Raw genomic sequence first — 24,742 nt, forward strand, 5'->3', positions numbered from 1 at the left:
CCACAGCTGAGAAGCTGTGCTTGCTTCTCCCTCATGTCTCTCTGTTCCACCTGCCTCCTCCAGGTCTTCTCCCCAAGTCCTTTTTAGCTTCCCCTGGCCACTCAGTATCACTCTCCATTAGGTGGAGTGGGCAACCCGAACTTTGCTTTTTTAGGTCATGCTATTACAGTTCCTGGTGTAGGTCGCTCCATTGTGAATTGCCACTCAACAGGAGAGCCCAGACCCAGGGAGGGTATTCATTGAGAAGAAAGTGATGCCAAAGATCCACACAACTTCTGGAATTTGTGTTCTATCCCAGAAAGGCTATCAGTTTCACAAATCTAGTTAACCTACCAAGAGGCATGATTATGTTGAATTGTGTAGAGAATTCTTTACAAAAGGAGCAACAGGCCCAAAATGGAGTCATTCGTGTTAGGCCCACCAGAACTTAATAGCTGACCTAACTGCAGTTTCAGCCTCTTCCAAAAATGAAATTTTAAACCAATCAATCTAGTTTTCCAAGTTAACACTATTGAAATAACGTTCTTGAAAAGAATCTCCCTTCTGCTCAGAGAAAATAGGTGGCTTTACCTAAAATAATTCTTTTTTCTTTTGCTAATGACTTTGTCCCACTCTATAAAAACCTTCCAGTTTGTATAACCTTTATTCAAGTTTTACAAATTTTGTACAACTTTTTGCAGCACCTTTCTATTTGCTAGGTGTAATATTGCCTAATTCATGAAATCTTTAGTAAAAGTCAATTACATCTTTAGAATTAAGATGTTTGGATATTTGCTATTTAACAGTATATGGCAGTGATCTATTTTGGAGTCAGTTTTTCAATAAAGTTTTGATTATGGGCAAAAAAAAAAGACAATAAGGCATGAGCAGGCAATTGCTGTAATCATATATGTGTACCCATTTGGAAAATAAAAATTAAAACACAATAAAATACCATTATACCTTCACCAGAATGACCAAAATTAGAAGAACTGAAGGACTGGTAATACCAAGTGGTGGTGAGAATTTACAGTATTGTTCATATTTTATTTAATTTATTTATTTTTAAAGATTTTTTTTTATGATTTATTTGTTTCTACAAGAACTGAAGTACAGGCCAGAGGCGTGGGAAGGTGAGAGGATCCACCAGAGACAGAGAGGGGAGCAGAACAGGCAGACGGACTGAAAACACTGCTGAGGGGAGCAGTGGACGAGACAGGAGAGGTCTGCTGCACCATGTGGGTAGCTCCCTGGCTGGGGATCGAACTCATGCTGCAGAGGCTGCAGATAGCTTCATAGGTTGTGTCTTAACCCCTTGCGCCACCAGGGAGGCCCCTACTCTTCATATTTTAATATAAATTATCTCTGTTCTCTCCCACTTTTTATCAACTAACACACTCTCTAACAAAGGTGGGAGCATAATACACCTATTTGTTTGTTATCTGCCTTATTCATGAAGTAAATGCCATGAACATTTTTTCCCAATTAAATATATTTATGTATCATTATTTGAAATTATATATAATATCCTAGGCTACAGATATGCCATACTTTATCAATTGCTGCTATCAAATTTTATGCCATTTCAACCATGTTGTGATCCATGTACATCGGCACATCTCTGCACTTGTCCTTAATTATTCCCTTCAGATGAGTTCCTAGAAAAGTACGTACAATTTCAAATTTATCCCAACAAACTATCTAAATCTTATTCTTCCTCCAACTTTGGGGGGGTGGGTGGTTCCTGGGCTGTTACTAACATTGCCTATTTTAGAAAAGCAGTCAATATGGAAGGCAATAAATAAAGCAGGGTGCTTTTCCTACTCCTTTGCATCTCACATCAGACTCCTCTGTGCTTGGACTGTTTAGTGTATTTGTTCTGTGCTGGGAAGCCGGTAGCAGTTGTATGAGCCCACTGCTGTTCTTTATGAAGTGTCCTCCCCACACAGTGGGCCAAAGGACTGCATCCAAGAATGCAGTGTCCTACTACCCTGCAAGGAGTGGCAGTTCCTCACTGCCAGTGGGAACCCTAAGTCCAGGGACAGATAACATAGAGACGAGATTCTGGTTGCCCTTCAAAAACTATCAATTGTGCTAGATACTGTGAAAAGCATTGGAGATACAAGAGAGTAAGGAAGGCATAGTCTACCGTCATTTAGCTCATGGGCAGGTTCCAGCAAGCTTCTAAAGCTAAGCAATTCTTTTTTTTTTTTTAAATACCTAGGATCCAGATATGCTTATCAACTAATTCAGCAATATTTATTGATGGGTGGGGTACAGGAGGAATTGGATGAAGGTGATCCAAGAGTATAAACTTCCAGTTATAAGTCAGGGATGTAAAGTACAGTGTAATGACTGTCAGTTAACACTGCTGTGTGGTATATTTGAAGTTAAGAGACTAGTTCGGAAGTGTTCTAATCACAAAATAAAACAAAATAAACGTTTTTCCTTTTTCTTTTCTGGTATCTGTAAGAGATAAATGTTAACTAAACTCATTGTAGTAATCATTTTACAATATATGTAAGTTAAATAAAAATACCAAATATTACTGAACACCTATGATGGGCTAAACATTTTTTCTTGGCCCTGAGGATATAATACACAAAGTCCCTAACCCCAGAGTTAAAGCACTATGTGATAAGTGCTTTGGATAAAAGCAAAGCCAGAAAGGGGGATTGGAAGCATAGGTGTATGTGTGTGTGATTTTAGACAGGGTGATTGGGGAAGGTCCAATGGAGTCAAGACCTTGTTAAAAAACAATTCACAAATATGGACATCTAGATGGCTTTATTAAATGATTCATGAATCAGGCAGCCACCCTTCTAGGGCTGAGATGTAAGGAGTTACACAAAATAGAGGGTATTTATAGACAAAAAGAGGGTGGAACAAGGTTATTCACTTAAGAAAAGTTTATTTTAGGATCTCCCTGATGGTGCAAGTGGTTAAGTCTCAGCACTATGAAGCTATCTATGGCAGTGGTGCAGCATGGTTCGGTCCCCGCCCAGAGACCTGACCCACATGGCTCAGCAGACCTCTCCTGTCTTGCTTGCTGCTCCCCTCAGCAGCGTATTTCATTAGATCTGCCTGTTCTGCTCCTCACTCTGTCTCTGGTGAATCCTCTCACCCCCACATCTCTGGCCTGTACCCCAGTTCTTGTATGAATAAATAAATAAATAATAAATTTTTTAAAAGGGAAGGTTATTTTTGGGGGCTCATGTGTCCTCCCTTGGGTGGGGCAGGGAACCTGGAACTTCCCCCTTTCCTGGGGACCACCCTGTTACAACTTCACTGCTGCTGATTGGGAGACTCTCGATTGACTGGTTTAGGCTTAGGCTTTTGGGAGAGTTTGAAACTGCAATAGGTATTAAGTCTGGATGGGGGGCTGACGTGACAGATTCCACTTTAGGCCTGTTTTTTCCCTATGTTTAACAACATGCTGAGGAAGGGAGCAACATGTTTATCTGGACGACTCTAGGTCCACAAAAGAATGAGACAGATTCTCTGCTTAAAAGGTTTCTACAAGCTATGGCAGTGGGGAGACAATACAAAATTGTGGCAAGTTATGTGACAACATTCTATAAGTTTGAAAGGTTCGGCGCGGTAAAGAAAAGGAGAGCCAGGCTACATTTCTCAAAGGGAGGTCAAGTTTATTGCGCCCCGGGCGGACCTCACAGACCCAAGGCGGGGGGTCAGTGGAGTCGCTCACGTTGTTAGGGGGAAGCAGGGTTTTATAGGGTGAGGAGAGGTCAGGTGGGTAGTTGGGCTCCTACGGCAGGAAAAGTATGTAGGGCAGGTAGAGGTTCTTTGTCTGAGATGAGACTCGTAGGGGGAGGGGGGAGGCTCATTGTCTGAGTCCTCCAGGCAGGTATCCCCATTCCTGCCCCCCAGGTGGGCTTCCGGGTAGGCTTTTGCATTCCGGCCTGCTGCATGGACCTTTCAAAGTTATAATGGCCTTTAAATATAGGAAGTTGCACTAAGTAGCACATAAAACTGTTAACATTAAGACCATAGATCAACATTATAAATGCATATAAAATGACAAACTACACAGTACAATTAGGGAACATGATACTGCACAATTTAAGGGCTATGGTTCAGGTGTGTGATATCAGAAAAACTGTGGTTATTTTTTATTCCCTTGGGGGAAACAGGTGCTTCCAACATGTAGGCATGAGGGCTTCTGTTTGGGGATCCACTTGATTTATTTTTTCTTTTGTAGTAATGTTATAGGACAGGGAGAGGGGCAGCAAATCTGTTATAGGACAGGGAGAGGGACAGCCCAAACCCCGCAAACCTGCCTATTCTAAATGGGTTCTGCCATCCGCCGCATCAACACAAAACATAGGAGACTTTAAGGGGAAGGAATTTTAATAAAACTAGGAAACAATACAGGTAAGGCAGAGTCTAGTTTCTAAATGAAGCACCCAAAGTTACCCGTCCCCTCGTGGGTAAAAGTCCATCCAAATGGGATTGGCCCAGAGCAAGGCCCCAAAGCCTGCCACGAGTCTAAAGCACCTTCCAGTGGGGACCCACAGAAAAGGGTCAGAAGCTACCAGACAAGGCCGGAAGGAAAAGAGCAAAAATCAACATCAAAATAAAAGCTGCCATTGTCACCTCCCCACGGGTCTCACCCACATCTGTGTTACCCAGTCTGTTATAGGACAGGGAGAGGGGCAGCCCAAACCCCGCAAACCTGCCTATTCTAAATGGGTTCTGCCATCCGCCGCATCAACACAAAACATATGAGACTTTAATGGGAAGGAACTTTAATGCAACTAGGAAACAATACAGGTAAGGCAAAGAGTCTAGTTTCTAAATGAAGCATCCAGAGTTACCCGTCCCCTCGTGGGTAAAACTCCATCCATATGGGATCGGCCCAGAGCAAGGCCCCAAAGCCAGCCGCAAGTCTAAAGCATCTTCCAGTGGGGACCCACAGAAAAGAAACAACCAGACAAGCCCAGAAGGAAAAGAGCAAAATCAACATCAAGATAAAAACTGCCATTGTCACCTCCCCATGGGTCTCACCCACATCTGTGTCACCCAGTCCACGACCAAAAGACAAGCGCAGTTTTTTCACGTGTCTCTAGGCTCCATGCGCCTCCTCCAGGTCTCCTAGCTCCATCCTGCTCCTTCCTTCCTCAGTCTCTTCTGCAGCTTCTCCTCTTCCTGCTCAGCTCCACCCTCAGGTCCCAGCCACCCTCCCTTGGTGGTGATGGGATTTCGAGTTCCCAGTGTCTTTGGCTTTGACCTGGGGTGGGGGTGGAGTCCACAAAGCCTATATGGAATTTGCTTTGGGACATCCTTTTCCCCCCTAACAAGTCCACGACCAAAAGACAAGCTCAGCTTCTTCACGTGTCTCTAGGCTCCACGCGCCTCCTCCAGGTCTCCTGGCTCCATCCTGCTTCCTTCCTCAGTCTCTTCTGCAGCTTCTCCTCTTCCTGCTCAGCTCCACCCTCCCTTGGGTGGGGCAGGGAACCTCCCCCTTTCCTGGGGACCACCCTATTACAGTAAGGTGAGTTTTGGTGAGTTTTAATCAATATGAGTGGGTATAAGAATTATTTGTTCTGGGAAGTCAGACGATCTTACAGAGAAACTATTCATAAGTTCCTGAGGCCAGAACTAAGTTTCTTTATCTGCATTTCATTGTCCTACAAGGTGTTGACGCTGTTGAAAAACGACCTTGGTTTTTTAAACAAACAGACAAACTTGTTCCGTTAGCCTTCCACCTACATACTGGGGTTCTTGAGGTCTTTAGGGACCTAGTCTTGCTTTGGAAAGCAGGGCAGGGCTTGGCCATCAGTCTCTTAGTGAGCCCTAACGGCAGGGATTTTTGCAAGGTTAGGCTCCCGACCAGTGAGTGGATCGCCCCGCTGGAGGGAAAGCCTCCCATTCTGAGAGCTTGCACCACGCTCACATTCCTCAGATCCGCAGAGCGGGAGGACCTGGGTCCTGTGGCCTGTCGGCTGGGGCAGAAAGAGGGTGTGTCCTGCGCCCGACCCCGACCAGGCGCCGTTTCATTCACTCATTCATCAAATATTTTATTGCGCGTATATTCAACCCCGAGCAGGGGTCTCTCCTCCACGCCCTCCCCAAGCCCTTCTGAGCGCTGGCGGGTGCGCCGCGCGGCGTCCCGAAGGGCGGACTCCCAGGCCGAGGTCGCCCCGCTCTCGCCTCCGGCAGCTCGAAGACAAAGAGCTCCCGGCCGGCGGGTCGCGGCGCCCACGGCCCCGCCTGCAGCCCCGGGCGCCCAGCGCGGCTGCGTCTCCACTCCCCGGCCCGAGGGGGCGCTGCAGCGCCGGGCGCTCGGCCCGCCCCTGCGCGGCGCTCCGCTCGGATGCGCGCTGCGGGCGGCGCCGCGGTGGTACGTTCCCCGCGCCGCGCCCCCCCCGGCCCTCCCCGCCGGTGGTAGGTGCCGGAAGTGCCGCCATTTTGGGGTGTTCTGCTCTGGCGGCAGCGGCAGCGGCGGCGGGACGCGGAGGCTCCCCCGGGACTCGGCCTCAGCGGCGAGGCGGCGGCGGCTGCGGAGGCGCAGGCAGCAGCTGAGGCGGCGGCGGGCTCCGGTGCAGCCGCTGGTGAGTGCGGCGGCCGCGCGATAACGGGCCGCGGTGGGGAGGAGGAGGGCAGGGCGGCAGGAGGGAGGCGCCGCGGGGCGGGGCGGGTCCAGTCCGGGCGAATGCGGGTCACCGGCCCCTCGGGGCGCGGCCGCGGCTCCCTCCGGGCGCCCCGGGGGCAGCGCCGCGGTCTTCTGCGTGTCGGGGTTCTCCGCTCCCCGGGTCCCGGCCGCGCTTGCCCCGCGCGTGCCCCGGCGCCCCGCGAGACCCGCCCTCCTCGTGGCCTGGTCCCTCTCCGCGCCCTTAGACTGCACCCTGGGGACCCGGAGCGTCTCGTTCCCTGTATCGGGGTGGGGTGTGTGGGGGGGCTCCGTCCTCGTTCTTCCAGCCGCCGTGCCAGACCCCAGCTGCCTGCCCGGGACACCCCTTTCCTGCTCCTGTCGCCCCACGTGTTCTTGGTGCCCACCCCTGGCGGGTCCCCAGGACCCCCGCCTTTGGGGGCAGCGCCTCTCGTCGGGAGCCTCGTGAGACCGGGTTCGTCGCCCCAGATCCGCTAGGGCCTTGACTCGCCCTCCCCCACGTCAGGTGCTCAGCCCCGTCACGGCCTAGCCGCGGAGCCCAGATCTCGCACCCGCGAGCTCGCAGAGCTCATTGAGGAGCTCGCTGCTTGCTGGAGCCTGGCTTTGGATCTCAAGCCCGCGGTCTTTTGATTGTGGACCTGGGCAGGATGTTTTAATTCCCTAGGACTGTTGCATAGGCTGTAAGGGGCTTCCCGTTGGTGTAGGCCCATCCCTGCACTTGAGGGGAAGTGGTGAGATTTCGGTCGGAACCTGTTTCATTCAGCAAAATGGAATCTTTTTCTCGCCAGCAGGTACACTGCTGTACTTTTTATTACCCTCAAGTAAAAAGACGTAAATAGCGTGAATGCTTTGGAACGTCTGCGGTGTAAGAGGTTGCGGATCCCCAGTGAATCCTTCACAGGAACTTCACCTTTTAAAGATCTTTGGTTCCCCGTGAATTGGAAAGGCTTCCGTTGCATTTGCATTCTTTCACCCTTTCCACAAGTGCTCTTGATTGCTCTTTTCCAGAAGCGCACATCTTTCAGAGTGCAATGCAAGTTTCAGTTTCTCCTTAAATTCTTTTTTTAAAACTTTGTAGACCTTTTTATTTATTTATTTATTTATGCATACAAGAACTGGGGTACAGGCCAGAAGTGTGGGGGTGAGAGGACTCACCAGAGACAGAGTGGGGAACAGAACCGGCAGACTGACTGAAATACACTGCTGACAGGAACAGCGGGTGTGACAGGAGAGGTCTGCTGCACCATATGGTTTCTCCCTGGCCGGAGATCGAACTCGTGCTGCAGTGCGTGCACTATCTTGGAGGCCCTCTTCTTAAATTCTTGGTGAGGAAGAAAGAAGGCAACTCCACTTAGCATCACCGAGGATTCTTTTTGTTTTAACATTAGTGAATCCATGGGTAAACTAAAACTGCACTCCCTCCCCGCATACCATTTTTTATTTTTATTTAGAGTATGTGGTTTCTGATCATAAGTTAGCCAAGATTGAAGCATTGCTGTTTTAAAGCAGAGCTGGAACTTTGAGCAGTGACTTTAACCAGGAAGTTTATGGTTCCTCTAGAAGTTCTTCCTCTTGACTATCCACCACCTGTTTCCATTAAAAATTATTGTTGACCCAAAGCATATGCCTCAACTTCTCCCCAGCCATTGATTCTTGCCCATAGTTTTTTCTTCTTCTTAAAATCCTTTAGCAAGATGGACTGTTAAAGATGGGATGTCCTTTCCAAACTGTCGTTCACTTTTCAGATGAGGAAACTGAGACCCTCAGAGTTAAGTGACTCACTTGAGCAAGGTTAAGTGAAAGTGCCCTTAAAAGTCTCATCACAGATTCTCCCTGCCTCCCCCATGATACCTTAAACAGTAATGCAGATAGCCTTTTAAGATTTGATAGAATGGAAAGGACCCTGGACTTGAGATAGAAGCACTGGATTGTAAGACTTGCTCTGCCAGTTACTAACTACAACTCGTGGTCAAGTCACTCAACTGTTTTTATGAATCTCAGCTTATTCTCATCTACAAAGTGGAGGAAATAGTGTCATCTCACATGGTGCTCATTCAGCTTCAGTGCAGTAAGGTATGAAAGTACCTGGGGTATCATAGGCAGAGGTGAAATTTTAGTCATAATTATTTTTTCCCTAAAGATTTCTGTTTACTTTTCTTTCCACAGAAATTAGAGATCCATTATAAAAAAAAACACAGATAAGCCAAAAAGGAAGAAATTCACCCTTAGCCCCACCACTCACGAGAGGTGACTGTTAATATTTGATCTTTAGCATATTGTTGTTTTTATATGCTATAGAAATGTTTATTATTTTACCAAAATGGGCTTTTCCTAGTCAGTTTTGTGATGTGTTTTCAAGATTTAATAAGAGATAGGCATGGTTTAACTACCACGTCTTAAAAGGTTCTCTATATTTAATAGTCCTTGCACATGTGAGGTAGTTCAGTGAATATCCCAGTACAGAAGGATAGAAATCCCTCCTTTTAACATATGCTTGACTAGAAGAGGTGGCGAGGACAAGCAGAGAGCTAACATTCACTGTATGTTTACTATGTCGTTTTTTACGTAAAGTTTTGAGCTCTGCTGTTGAATGTGGTATGACTCCTGGTTTCCGTGCCTCTTCCTATAACTGCCACTGCAGCTTCTTCAACTTCATTTTCTTTCTTTTTTTTTTTTTTTTTTAAAGACTGGGTGGTACTTTTAGTGTTATTGCACTTTTTTTTTTTTTTTAAAAAAGATTGATTTATTTATACAAGCACTGGGTACAGTCAGAAGCGCGGGAGGGTGAGAGAATTCACCAGAGCCAGAGCAGGGGCAGAACAGGCAGAAGGACCAAGGTACACTGCTGAGGGGAGCAGCGGGTGGCAGGAGAGATCTGACGCGCCAAGTGGGATCCTCGCCGGTGGCCGGGGATTGAACCAGCGCTAGAGAGGCTGCGGGCAGCTTCGCAGCGCAGCGCTCAACCGCTGCGCTACCAGGGGAGGCCCTCAACTTCATTTTCTTATAAGACTGTACCTGATAAGGAAGTGGGAGGTTTGGAAGTGGTAGTGGGATGCCTTGGGAAGGAAAAGAGCTGTCACCTGGAAGTCAGGGTGGAGTTGCAGGAAGTAGGAACAGAGGCTTCTCTGCTCAGGGCTTTGGGTACTCACAGCAAATTGCTGTTTTTTTTAAACCAGTGACTGATTTAGTTAAGCTGTTTTCTTTTTTTTTTTTTTTGGTGGGACCCTCGCTGGTGGCCGGGGATCGAACTGGCGCTGCAGAGGCTGAGGGCAGCCTCACAACCCAGTGCTTAACTGCTGCGCCACCAGGGGAGGCCCAAGCTGTTTTCTTTTTCAACAAATTTATGGAGATACAATTCATATACTCTACAATTCAGTGATTTTTGGTATTTTTTTTAAATTGTGAAATATATTTAGCAAAACTTGCCATTTAAACAATATTTTTATATTTGCATTTTTACGTGCAAAACCCATAAAATTTACCATTTTAGTACTTTTTTTTTTTTAAAGATTTGTTTATTTATACATACAAGAACTGGGGTACAGACTAGAGATGCAGGGGGTGAGAGGATTCACCAGAGACAGAGTGGGGAGCAGAATAGCCGGATTGACTGAAGTACACTGCTGAGGGGAGCAGCGGGCGCAACAGGAGAGGTCTGCTGAGCTACATATGGGTCACCTCCCTGGCTGGAGATTGAACTCATGCTGCAGTAGCTGCTGATTGCTTCATAGTGATGTGACTTAACCCCTTGCGTCACCAGAGAGGCCCCACCATCTTAGTACTTTTGAGTGCACAGTTCTGTGGCTATTAAGTACATTCACGTAGTTGGGAAACATCTCCCAAACTTTATAAACAACTCTTCTTTTTTTCTTCCCCCCAGCTTCTGGCAACCACCATTCTTTCTGTTTCTGTGAATTTGACTACTTTTAGATATCACATATAAATGGAGTTGTACAGTATTTGTGTGAATGTACAACATACACTCCTTAATGTTGTGCCATCATCACCATTATTTCACTTAGCATAGTATCTTTAAGGTTCATCCGTGCTGTAGCATGTAAAGGATTTACCTTTTTTTCCCCCTAAAGATTTATTTATTTATTTATTTATTTATTTATTTATTTATTTATTTATTTATGCAAGCACTGGATACAGTCAGAAGCGCGGGAGGGTGAGAGAATTCACCAGAGCCAGAGCGGGGAGAAGAGCAGGCAGAAGGACCGAAGCACACTGCTGAGGGGAGCAGCGGGCGGCAGGAGAGGTCTGCGCGCCATGTGGGACCCTCCTCTGGTGGCCGGGGAGCAGCCGGGGATCGAACCTGCACTGCAGAGGCCGCGGGCAGCCTCACAATCCAGCGCTCAACCGCTGCGCCACCGGGGAGGACCCTTTTTTTTTTAAAGTTTATTTTTATGCACACAAGAGCTGGGGTACAGGCCAGAGGTGTGGGAGGTGAGAGGATTCACCAGAGATAGAGTGGGGAACAGAACAGGTAGATTGACTAAAATACACTGCTGAGGGGAGCAGTGGGCGAGGCAGTAGAGTTCTGCTGTGCCATGTGGGTTGCTCCCTGGCTGGGGATCGAACTTGTACTGCAGTGGCTGCAGTTAGCTTCATAGGTTGCGTCTTGCACCACCAGGGAGGCCCACCACATGTTCCTTTTTCACTCTATTTATGGTGTTCTTTTATGCACATGTTTTTAAGTTTGATGTAGTCCCACTTGTCTATTGTGCTTTTTTTGCCCGTGCTTTTGATAAAGTCTTAGGGAAGAAATCGCTTCCATGTCCAGTGCCATGACGCTGTTCCCCTATATTTTCTTCCAAGGGCTTTATAGTTTTGAGTTTTAAGTTAAGGTCATTTTAACCCTTTTTAAGAGTACAATTCAGTGGCATTAAGTACATTCACTCCTTAATGTTGTGCGATCATCCCCATTATTTCTAAAACATTTTCCTCACCCCAAGCAGAGTCTCTGACTGTTAAGCAATGACCCCCCACTGCTGTCTCTGCCTAGCCCTTGGTAACCTCTAGTCTATTTTTTGTCTTTAGGGATTTGCCGTTTCTAGATATTTCATGTAACTGGAGTCATAAACTACTTGACATTCTGTGTATGGCTTACTTCACGTAACAGAGGTTCAGGGTTCATCCTTGTAGCATGATCAGGACTTGATTATTATTTTTGGGCTCTCTTCTTTCATCTTTATATCTCTCCCTCATTTGGAGCTTTGTAAAGGCTGTTGAATCGATTAGAAGTCTTCCTTTTTGTGGTGGAGTGCCACTCACAGAGGAATGTCCACTGACATGCTCAAATCACTTGAAAATTCAAATCAGTACACATAAAAATACATAATAATGGGAAATCACAGTTAATAGTATCATTTCTAACCTAATCATAATTTTCAGTCTTTGAATATACAGCATTTTCACAATAAAGGAGTTATGGAGAGAACAGTGAGTTTCTGTCTTTGGTTTATAACTATGAGTGGTTTTTGCTAAAGGAATAGACTATTGTCCAGGTATTACATATTGTGTATAGATACATTTGTAAACCTGGTATTTAGTGGCCTACTTAGACTTAAATAGCTAATGTTTTTAGGCTAAAAACATTTTGAGGGTAGGCCTAGGTCGCCCAGTTTGTTTCAGTAAGAACAACACTGTTAAAAGAATTCTTTGCATGAAAGGCTTTCCTAGTAAGGTAAGCTTCTACTTATCCTTTTGGAGATTCACTACTGATTTTGATCTGCTTGATTGTCTACTTTTCCTTTCCTTTCCTTGCTTTTTGGACCTTTACTCCATATTCTTCCTCTCCAGTAGAAAGGGAATTTTCAATCTTTTGGGGCATGGGATGAACTGGAAATTTTATTTACTCAACCCAAAGAGGTTCTCAAACTCCGTTATAGTACTTAGCACATGAGATTATATTTTAGTGTTTGGGAGGACATATAAATAACATGAATCTTTGTTCTGTTTGAAACTATTACTTGATTTTTAATTAGTTTTGATAATAGAAATAGAATATATCATGGAAGTTCAGAAATTTAATTTAAATAATTTTCTTTTTATTTTATTTTATTTTTTTAAAGATTTATTTATTTATACAAGCACTGGGCACAGTCAGAAGTGCGGGAGGGTGAGAGAATTCACAGAGCCAGAGCGGGGAGCAGAGCAGGCAGAAGGACTGAAGTACACTGCTGAGGGGAGCAGCGAGTGGTGAGAGAGGTCTGCGTGCCATGTGGGACCCTCCTCCGGTGGCCAGGGAGCAGCTGGGGTGGAACCGGTGCTGCAAAGGCTGCGGGCAGCTTTGCAACCCAGTGCTCAACTGCTGCGCCACTGGGGAGGCCCCAAGAATTAATTTTCTATGAATCCTTTCTGAGTGGAACGTCTAACAAATCCCAGACTTGATTGCTATTAATATGATGATCTTGTAGTTACTTTTGCACACACCTTCCTAGAGGTGCTGTGGCACCCTGAAATAGTCAGAAGGCAAGTAAAATAGAAATAACCTTTTGTAGAAAACCTGGAGATATAATCTTCCCATAATTGAGAGTTGATTTTTTTGATTTTTGAGTCCTTAAAATGGAACTTGTAGTTTGAAAGAATGATGTGATTTGAATGGCGGCTTATAATAAGCATAGCCTGGGAGAGATAGAGGTGACAGCTTCACCCATTGGCTTATAAATTTGTACCATTATTGTATGACCTTAATATTTCTGGGTCTGCTTTTTTAAATGGAGATACGACTTGGAATGGCAATGGGGGAATTAATTGAGATAACTTTCACTGTGCACTGAGCAGTGCCTGGTACAGTGTTGATAAGGCTGTTTCTTTTTTTCCATCTGTGAAAATGGACATACTACTAATTACTCTTAGGTAAGTAATGCAGTTGGACCAAATAAAACAACACAGCAGTGCCATACATATATAGGCAGAAGCTACTAAGTCCATTTTCCCCTTTTGGGTATATTTTGTTTTGCATTTTTCTTTGTTTTGTCTTAAGGGATAAGATTGTTTCCTAAAATCCAATTTGTGCATCTGAAATGTTTTGCTCCAAAGGGGATCCTTCCCCTAAAACCTTTTAGTACATTGTTCCCTGTGGAATATTTGGAGTAATGGTTTCCTAGATCCATCTTCACTGTCTCTACTTCACATGAGAGTTTATTGATAAGAATCTTCTATTTCATAGAAAACCAAAAAAGATAAATATGTTACTGGATTTGTAATACAAATACTGGGTTCTCCTCCTAATTAGGTGACTAATTTTAGGGGATGGTAGAAGGGCATTAATAGTAGTTGTAATGTGTGTGAGTTTATTAGTTTTATATATTTGCTTTGTAAAATACTGTATCAAGAATTCTTATATGAGCTTCAGAATTTGCTAAACATAGTTTTTCTGATGAGATCTTTGTGATTGTAACATTGTGTCCTTGTTATGAAATTGACTATTAGGATCTACTCAGAGATTTCCATACAGGATTGATCAGCAAAGTTGTTTTATTATTTTTGACTTGTGCTATGCATTGGACACCATAAGTGTACCCGTAAACTTTCCCCAAAATGTTTTATATCCATCATAAGTTGGATAGTAACTTAAAATATCTTTCTGCTAATTAATCCTTTAATTTTCCTGGAAACCTTGTCTTACAGACTAGAAGAATAAATATCAAAATTTTCTCTGGGCATCGTAACATGGGTGTTTAGATTTTGTCTTCTTTTTTAGTATTCACCATTTTCATGCAGAACATGAATTTTATAAATATGAAAAATAACATTAAAATTAGACCCTTTTTCCCCCTCAAGGAATGAGAAAGTCTAGTTAGAAGAGACTGTATATTTCAGTATCTCACATTTTAACTTTAAGAGTTTTGTAAAGTTCTGATGTGACAAATCCTCTGACCTCCACTTTACAAGAAAAGAACTCATTTTCAGAACAGCTTTTGGATTGTAATGCTTTTATTTTTCTTTTCCTCCTCATAGCAAATATGTAAATATGTCAGCAAATATAAAGAGGAATGGTGAGTTTAGGTAGTTTAGAAACTGCAGTGAGATCTCGCTGAATTGATTTTTTTTTTTAAACGATTTTATTTATTTATTTATACAAGCACTGGGTACAGTCAGATGCGTGGGAGGGTGAAAGGATTCACCAGAGCCAGAGCGGGGAACAAAACAGGCAGACCAATGAAGCACACTGCTGAGGGGAGCAGCGGGCGGCAGGAGAGGTCTATGCACCATGTGGGACCCTCGCCCAGAGGCCGGGGATCGAACCGGCGCTGCAGAGGCTGCGGGCAGCTTCGCAACCCAGCACTCAACTGCTGCTCTACCAGGGAGGCCCTCACTGAATTGATTTTAATGTGCCATTTTGGAGATGTGTTCATAGATGCAGAAATTGACTTTAGAAAGAACTCTTCACTAACTGATATACACAGACTGCCAACTTTATTTACAGTTATGTTCAACTTTGAAAAAATGGAGTGGACTATTACTCACTGAAACTTTGTTTACAGGTTGGGGAAGATGTTTAGTTTGGGGATTATACAAATTGTTTTTTGGTTCCAAAGAAGTTAAATTTTTTAGCATTACACTTTGAGTTTTGAAAGGTCAATAATTTCATTTACATAACACTGCCACTCTTCAGTGAAAGAATCGCTAAATTAGAAACTGTCACCACTTTCTTATTGTTCTTTTACCTTTTCGTTTCCTGTGAGATTGAAGCAAGCTCTTGCAGAAGCTGTGGGAATGTGTGATATTTTGGTGATAATGTGGGGTAACGAATAGTCTTCACTGAGTAGACTGTCTTTTTTAACCAAATATTATTTGGACATCTGTTAAGTTTTTGCTAGTGTCTGTTTTGTTCAGATAATTTACGGTAGGCTTTTCTCAGATTCTTTGTACGGTAGCTTTTGTGTGTGGGAAACATTCCTCTTTTCTGCTCCATTCCCCTCCCCCAGGCTACCATCACAGAGTTGGGCTAGTGTTTCTCTCTTCTGCATGAATTCTGTCTGCATGATGCTGCTAATTTACCATGCTAGGTTGGTTGGGGTATTACCAGTGAGGAACACCTGTACTGTCCTATTGGCTGCCTGCCTGGTTTTGAATGTTGTCTGAGCAAGAGTCCTCCGGGGGTACATGGAGTGAAAGGAAGTTAAGATGGTGTTGACAAGCTTCTTGAAAAGTATAAATGACCCTCACTAACTAGGTGGTTACTACTACACTTTGAAGCAATATTGCTTGTGTTCATACAGTCATTTAAAGCTGTATGCAGGCTCTCAACAAGGAAATTTCACTGGAAGCTGTTTATATGGTAAAATACTAATTATTCCTCAGTTTCATATTTGCTAGATGTCTAGTATTGGAGGAATAGGCATTGTGTTTTATGATCTTCAACCCTTCCCTGCTCAAGATTCTTTTATTTAGTGTGCAGAAAACCAACAAAGCTTTTCCTGTTGGTTCCAATATTGTGTCATAGAATATTATTTAGTTTTTAGTTGGTGATAATTTTTTTTCATTTTAGCAAGCATTTAAGCTTTTTGAGGATGGAGATTGTCTTTTGTTGCTTAGTGTATAACATCCTGTGATCTTGTAAGGAGTCAGGGAACAGTCCCTACCCTGATTATACTCAGAACTGATCATTCTCATAACAACTTATTGGACCAGGGGTGGACACCTAACTCGAGCTGGGCACATTTATTTTTCCTAGAATGAGATTGGAAGTGGGAGTCAGGTTTTTAGGGAACACACAGATCACCTGAATTTAGAGAACTTGAAACACAAAAAACTCAGTTGCTGGGGTGCAGCCTAGTTAAGGTGCATACGTGTGGAAGCAGTGAAGACCAGTATGCACGGTCGGAGAATTAAGTAGATTTATCCAGAAAAATTGGAGAAGTAAAGCTCTGTCGAGAGAGGCAGCCATTCACATGAAGAATAGAAGCCTGAGTGCCTAAAGACTTTCCAGGTCCACACCTGGAAAGGGTCCACTTGCCTTTTAGGGTCCTTGGAAAATACTCAACTCCACTATGGTTACAATTCCTTTTTTTGTTTGAGTTAACTTGAAGGAGGTTTTTCTCATTTACTACCAAAAGAACACTGAATGTGACACTTAAATTCATTTGAATTTTAGGATAGTCAGTCTCACATCTTGGCTCTTTGGAAAATTTCCCCTACTCTCAAGCATCCTCCCTACTCCCAGGCTTAGGCTGGTTAGAGTCTTGTCAAGAACCTCTTAACTGTCTTGATCTTTAGATGTTCACCTGTGCTGTTACTTTTGCTGTATAATGTGTTCATGCTGGTGCTTTGCTAGATCAAGACTGAGTTGTTTGTTTGTTTGTTTGTTTAAACAGGCTTTTAATGATTGTTTATAACTGACTCTTTTAGGCATATTAATCTGATAGTAATAAAATAATGTTATTTCAGACAAGAAACAGAGCCATCATTTAAAAAGACTGTATGAGGCATGTGGTTTAGGGTTTTTTTTTTCTTTTCATTTTTAGTTCACTAATACATTTGTTTTAATTCTTTGATTGTTTCTACTTAAAATAAGTTGATGGACTTGAGTGGAACACAATAATGTGGGTTGAACTGCAGTTGAGACTTCAAACAAAGGGTAATGGTGAGTGGCTATGTGCCCAGTTGATGGATTCTGTCTGGTCTCGGCTCAGTCACTTACTTCATGAATGATCTGTAATAGGAGCATCACAGTGGTGTTTTTCTCTTTGAAAAATGTTAATGAGGAAGAGAGGGAAACTCTGGGAAAATGGCTAAATGCTTCTAATTTTGATTTTTTTTCTTCCTTTGATCATTTGATTTCTCTCAGCTGAAAGATTTTATTCCAGAGAAAAGTAAAATTTCTCTAGTATTAAAGAGACAATAGCTAGCATTGAGATGCGGATTTGTATAAAATAGAGAAATGGAAGAAAGGAATTTGCCAGGTAGAATAAGCTGGAAGACATTATTTGACATTAAAGGCAAATTATTTTGAATATGTACCTAAACAGTGTTATGCTTTTTTTTAAAAAAAAGATTTATCCATAGAAGAGCTGGGGTACAGGCCAGAGGTGTGTGTTGGGGGGTGAGAGGATTCACCAGAGACAGAGTGGGGAACAGAACAGGCAGGCTGACCAAAGTACACTGCTGATGGGAGCAGCGGGCAAGACAGGAGAGGTCTGCCTTGCCATGTGGGTTGCTCCTGGGCCGGCCCAGGATCGAACTCGTGCTGCAGAGGCTGCGGATTGCTTCATAGTGCAGTACTTATTAACCCCTTGTGCCACCAGGGAGGCCCTGCCTCCTTTTTTTTTTTTTAAGCGTAGGTTCCTTTTTTTTTTTTTTTTAAAGATTTATTTATACATACAAGAACTGGGGTGCAGGAGGTGAGAGGAGTCACCAAAGAGTGGGGAGCAGAAGAGATGGATCTACTGAAATACACTGCTGAGGGGAGCAGCTGGCGAGACAGGAGAGGTCTGCTACCCCATGTGGGTTAACTCCTTGGCAGGGGATCCAACTGGAACTCATGGTACAATGACTGGCAATAGCTTTTTTTTTTTTTTTTAAGCTTTATTTAATTATAAAAGAACTGGGGTATAGGTCAGAGGCATGGGAGGGTGAGAGAATTTACCAGAGACAGAGCAGGGAGTAGAACAGGCATACGGACTGAAGACACTGCTGAGGGGAGCAGCTGGTGAGGCAGGAGAGGTATGCCATGCTATGTGGGTTTCTCCCTGGCCTTCTGGGAATCAAACCGCTGTGTCACTGGGGAGGCCCCTACTGGCAATGGCTTTATCGTGCTGAGACTTTAACCCCTGCACCACCAGAGAGGTCCCCAAATGGCACTTTACTCCTAGATTTTGAGACAGTTCAGCTTTGAGGTGAGGTATAGGATAGGAAGAACACTTTTAAAGTTGAAATTCTGTGAATTTCTTGTTGGTTTAAATCATTGTCTTTGGAAGATAGAGTACTTTAATGCTCCAAGGAGTTTTCTGGAAGAGAATATATAAACAGCTTTCCATTGAACAGTATTAGGTTGGTTAAGATTTGTACTATGAAAAACCTTTGTGTGGCTCTGTGATCTTAGACCTCATATTGTACATTGCCTGAAAAAATTGAAAAGCTCCTAGACAGTCTTGGTTCTGGCTCTCTTTTCTGTAGCTCCAGAGAATGAGAAAAGGAGAACCTGATACTCTTGGCAGTGTATGCTTTCTTGCTTTTCTGGGCCAAGATATGCATTTAAAAATAAAATCAAAGAAATTGTAAACCAGTAGTAAAAATGAATAAAGCACCCAGGAGTTTGCCTCTTATGCATGTGACTTGTGTCTCCTTTTGTGTCCTAGGCTGTCTAATATTAAACTAATGTGACAAAACTGTCCCCTGTCATTTACACTTCTCCTTTCGGGGTTATGGGAAAAGTCATGAAAAGATGCAACATTTATTATTTATCTACTGTTTTATCATGCTGTTTATATTTAATGGCCTCTGAATACATTTACGAATACAATTTTTTTTTTAACTACAGAAATTTTTTTTTTTTTTTGGTAAAGATTTTTACTTATTTATTTATTCAAGCACTGGGTACAGTCAGAAGCACGGGAGGGTGAGAGAATTCACCAGAGCCAGAGCGGGGAGCAGAGCAGGCAGAAGGACGGAAATACACTGCTGAGGGGAGCAGCAGGCGGCAGGAGAGGTCTGCGCGCCATGTGGGACCCTCCTCTGGTGGCCTGGGAGCAGCCGGGGATCATACCAGTGCTGCTGAAGCTGCGGGGAACTTTGCAACTGCGCTCAACCACTGTGCCACCGGGGAGGCCCATGGGATTGGGAAACTTTTTAAAGAACTTTTGGACCTGCTATAAGAAAGCTTAGACGAGTAAACATAAACAGAACATGCTGTAATATTTCTATGGAATATTTTGATGTCTATTGCTTACTTTTTTAAAAAAAGATTTATTTATGCATACAAGAACTGGGGTATAGGCCAGAGATGGGGGGGGGGTGAGAGGATTCACCAGAGACAGAGTGGGGAACAGAACAGGCAGATTGACCAAAGTGCACTACTGAGGGGAACAGTGGGTGAGTCAGGAGAGGTCTGTTGCGCTATGTGGGTAGCTCCCTGGCCAGGGATCGAACTCGTGCTGCAGTGGCGATTGCTGGATTGCTTCAGAGGTTGCATCTTAACCCCTTACGCCACCAGGGAGGCCCCTATTGCTTACTTTTAGCTGACAGTATATAACCTGTCTCCTAGATCCACTCTCCCGCTTGCCTCCCTCCCCCGACCCTTTTTAGGCTTGTGAATTTGCAATTTCTGTATTACTTCTATAAAAATAGTCACGAATTTGCTTTCAACACATTTTATCTTTGTGGCATATATATTTAGACTTTTCAATAACTTGAGATCAAGGGAAGAGTTTTGAGCACAAAAGACACTTCTTGAGCTGTGCTCCAGGTACTTCGTACTTCTCAAATTATTGGTGATCAGGCTTAGGATGACTGAAATTCTAGATTACTATGAAATCTGGTGCTACTTCTGTTATTGTTCATTTTGCTGGTGTAACTGCTCTGGGTTAAGTAAGACCTAGAGAAAGACTTCATTCTGTTCCAGAAAGCTTACAATTTAGGAAAATGTTTTCTTTTTAATTATGACTACTCCACTTCTTTGAACAAGCCAGCTCCACAGATCAACTTGTAAGTGATCTGTTTTTTTAAGGTACCTTTTAACAGAATGTGTCTCTAAGGACCTGAGAGGCAGTTCATCTCCCTGAATTATATCCCCTTTGTCTGCACAGCAATTTTTGGAGGCCGATTTACAGATTAAACTTAACATTTCTCTGTTCTGGTCATGTCAGAGAACATATTTATCTTGATTTATCTTATAATCATTTTTATTATAACATTTTGTGTCTGATAGATTTCTGAACTAATGTGAGGAAGTGGAAATTTTTTTAGTAGAAACTTGCTTTGGAGAACTTTGAAGTCTTGATGGAAAAATATTAAAGAATATAATTTATGTAATATAGTGAATCGGAAAGAAATGGCAGCATACGTAGATCACTGAAGCTTTGTTGAGTTTGTATTTAGTTGTTTTTATGAATAAGGAAAAACATTAAGACTTGGATGTATTTGTGAATTCTGTACCCTTTGGTAATATTTCTTGAAGGCAGCTTGCTGGTAAAAAATTAGATCACGTTCTCTGAGTTGCCAGATCCAGAACATCAAAAAATGCTTTAACTGAAAGAAAGGGAAAAAAGCCTGCTGGATCCACCCCCAGAAATCCTAGTGGGTCCCCATGGTAACAACCTCCTTGCTTACAACTTGTCACTGTGTAACTGTCACTGGGGTTCAAAGAAAAGCCAGTATATCAAGAACTGTGTGGCGTTAACTACTCCTTGATGAAATGCTGTTGCACATTTGCAACAAACTAGAAATAGAAAGTTAAAGGTTTTAATTTCTGTGTTCCATTAATTAGATGCTTAAAAAAGCTGCCTAATTATGGTAAGGTGCAGCAGTGGGAAGGTGGTGGGTGGCCAAGGCAGGCATAGGAGAAAGCCATAGGCTCAGAATATTAGAGTCTTCAGAGATTTTTCTTCTTTATCCCTTTTTCTGTTGCAAATGAGATGATCACGAAATGCCTTACTTAGGCTCACATAGAAGCAGAAGCAGCATTCCAGTTCAGGCCCTCTAAATTTCTAGCACATTGTTCTGCTGTTGCATTTACCATGACTCTACTTTTCATTGTGAAGTCTGAGGTAAGGAAAAGACCTTAGAGCTCATGTCATGTACGGCAGTTGTTTAACTGCTGCGGAATCCCTTTTACACTGTATTGGGCAGGTGGTGTCTCTGTCTCTTCCCTAAGGTTAGGTTACTTGTCCAGTTAGCAAAAACTTCACTGCTTGAGTTCAAAGAGGAGATAAATGTTTCTTATTTTAAAGCTATATGTTTTTTCTGCCCATATAAAATAGCAATTGAAAATTAGACCCAAATGTATTTTAATTAGCCTGTTTATCTCCACTAAAGTCATGCTTGTCAGTCATGACAAGACAGATACTTCTTCAAAAGAATTATGTCATGCCTAAGCTCTAGAACTTTGAAAAGATAATGCCATATTTGGAACAAGCTAGTCCTTTAACAGGTGGGAGGGAAGAGATGATAAATGCTATATTCAGCTTCAAGTAATGTGCCTAATGAGATGAGATGATTGTGAACTAACGAGTATCAGAAGAGGTCTCAAAATATTTCAGAAGCAAAATTGAAAGCCAAATGGAGGAAGTTTTATTTTTTAGTGATGTGGTTGTGTTTGTCATTGTTCTAAAGTATGTTCAAAGGTGAGTTTTGGGTTATTAGTTACATACACCAAAAAGGATTTTTTTTTTTGGCCCATTTTTTGGATATGATGTTGTTCAGGATGCTGTCATTCAATGCCTTTGTCTTTAAGTGCTTCTGCTTTTATTTCATTTTTTTGTCTTTCAGAACTGCTTGAAAGATTAGAAGTAGGAACATTTAAGATTATTAACTAGTGAACCGGAAAGAGAATCTTTTATATCTTTTTTTTTTTTTTTTTTTTTTTTTTTTTTTTTTTTTTTTTTTTTTTTTTTTAAAAGTGAATGGACCGCTGGTCTCCTTCCAGACCCAATGTTTGGTTTTCTTTCTTTTTTTTTTTTTTTTTTTTTTTTTTTAATAGAGGCATGTTTTATTTATTTATTTATTTGTCTGTTTGGTTTATACATGCACTGGATACAGTCAGAAGCGCGGGAGGGTGAGAGAATCCACCAGAGCCAGAGCGGGGAGCAGAGCAGGCAGAAGGACCGAAGTACACTGCTGAGGGGAGCGGGCGGCTGGAGAGGTCTGCGCGCCATGTGGGACCCTCCTCTGGTGGCTGGGGAGCAGCCGGGGACTGAACCGGCGCCGCAGAGGCCGCAGGCAGCTTCACAACCCAGCGCTCAACCGCTGCACCACCGGGGAGGCCCTTTTATATCTTTTAAGCAAGACATGAATGAGTATTTTCTAATATGTAGAGAAATGTTTTCTGTTTGTTATAACATATTTTTTTCCTCGAAGAATTTACCATACCTAAAAATGGAGAATTTGGCTCCAATATTAATTTTTCTTTTTGTCTTACCAGAAAATTAAAGTGAAAATGCTGTTGGCAGTCTTTTGCTGTCTTGACTTCAACACAGTAGAGAATGCTATAATGAAAATGTGGCTGAGTTTTTAATGTTCTGGAATTTCATGACCACCAGCACTTCTTGTTGTGCAGCCAAGGTAATTAAGGTAATCAAATGTTTTAGACATTAGTAAGTGTGACCTGGCTCTGAAAGAAATCTCTAATCCTAGCTTCATCCCAGTGCCTATTTCCCTCATTTATTCTAAAACTTAGACTTCACATTGATAGGGGAAGGGGGTAAAGAGAGACAGACAGAGGGTAGGAGGGTGGGGGAGGATAAGAAGAGAGCTACAAGTGCATCCTAACTGTGTAGACAGGAAACATGAAGCTAGGAATCTCAGTGAGGGTAGGAATTTATTTGGGGCATCCAGTCCATCACTGTAATGTTCTGCCATTATTCTGTACTTTTTGCTTATTGAGGCCCAGTCTCATAATCTTAGTGAAATAATTTTTTGGAACCTGTTTTTTTCATGTGGTAGTTACTCTTTTTAACTGTTAATCAGTAATGTAAATTTAGTGTTTCATTCTTATCTTTGAGAAAGTTAGGAAAATAGGCACATCTGTTAAATTGCCCTGATAAGATATTTTGTACTTACCTAAACTGTTTAACTGTTCTCTTGTTGAAAAGTAGGAATAATTTGGGCCTCCCCTGGTGGCGCAGCGGTTGAGCGCTGGGCTGCAAAGCTGCCTGCAGCCTCTGCAGCGCCAGTTCGATCCCCGGCTGCCGGCGAGGGTCCCACATGGCGCGCAGACCTCTCCTGCCGTGCCCGCTGCTCCCCTCAGCAGTGTATTTCATCACTCTGCCTGTTCTGCTCCCCACTCTGGCTCTGGTGAGTTCTCTCACCCTCCCGTGCTTCCGACTCTGCCCCGTGCTTGTATAAATAAACAAATAAATAAATAATAAATCTTAAAAAAAAAAAAACTTTATTAAAAAAAAAAAAGTAGGAATAATTTAACCCTAACAGAAGTGGCATGGAAATGTGATTTTAAGGTAGGTAGCAGTTATAGCGTCTTTAAGTCCTTGTAAAGAAATGCATGGAGTCCCTCTGGACAGACAAGTGGAGGTATTCCTCCCATGGTCATTTAGCAGATGAGGAAGCTGGACGATGCATCTTTATTTGTAAAATCAGTGAGACATAATGTGTCATGAAAGGCTGGCTCTGACCCTACCCCTAAAAAATATGGTATCAGCTCCCATACTGCACAATTATTTTTATATTTCTTCTTCGTTCTAAACAACCAATTGCCATGAGCGCCTAGAAAAGAAAGAAAACACTAACCTTTCCAGGCCCCATTGTAGTCACCATCACATTTACGGAACAGCCTCGTTTGGTCCATGCCCTCTTTTAGTATATGTGCTGCCGAAGCGAGCACAGGTCCATGCCCTCTTTTGATTGAGCCACACTAAAGAATGTCCCAAATGTTTTCTCAATATATGTCCCCATTAGCAGTCATGCCTTTAAAGCCTCATTTACTAGTTGATTCACAGTGGGGGAGGACCATGTTCAGGAACTTTCTAATAGCCTGCATTTGCTTGTCTTTCCTCTCTTGGCTTCTATTTATGTTCTTAGTACCTCTTCCTTGAGCTTGCACCTTCTGCATAACCTACTATTATATCATCTTTGGGGCTGCAAAATAAAAGTTGGAAGATTTTAAAGTTAAAGTTCCCAGAATAATGTTGTCGCCCACGTTGCACATATGTCACATCTTGAGTTTACTAGTTAAGTCTCTAAATATGTGCTTTATATACAGTATATGCAATGTGATGAGTTCAGTTGCCATGAGAAACTAAAATTTTTAGGTTTAAATAGTTCAATGATGGACACTTTTTCTTTCATTGTCTTAGAGGAAAGTTAATTTTTTTCTCTTATCTAATATATATATATGTATTTTAAACAAATTAAGGTATTAGACAGTGGCCATTCTCACATATCACATCTTGCTAAAAGAATGACTCACTTCTTTGTTGCCATGTTATCAGTCTCCTTCATTGCAGTTTT

The 24,742-nt window shown here is 42.8% G+C and overlaps 1 protein-coding gene across 1 annotated transcript in view; it reads left to right on the forward strand.

Annotated features, from left to right (window-relative positions):
- Window positions 1-22,807: 22,807 nt before the first annotated feature.
- CELF1 (CUGBP Elav-like family member 1) overlaps window positions 22,808-24,742 on the forward strand; it is a gene marked incomplete at both ends in the record, with an annotated part of 49,731 nt that continues 47,796 nt past the window's right edge. Inside the window, one exon of the mRNA XM_084237697.1 lies at window positions 22,808-22,840. Within this exon, the coding sequence (XP_084093823.1) occupies window positions 22,808-22,840 (33 nt within the window). The remainder of the gene's footprint in view (window positions 22,841-24,742) is intronic.

Source organism: Talpa europaea (genome assembly GCF_964194135.1).
Source record: "Talpa europaea genome assembly, chromosome: 1".
Classification (NCBI taxonomy): Eukaryota; Metazoa; Chordata; class Mammalia; order Eulipotyphla; family Talpidae; genus Talpa; species Talpa europaea.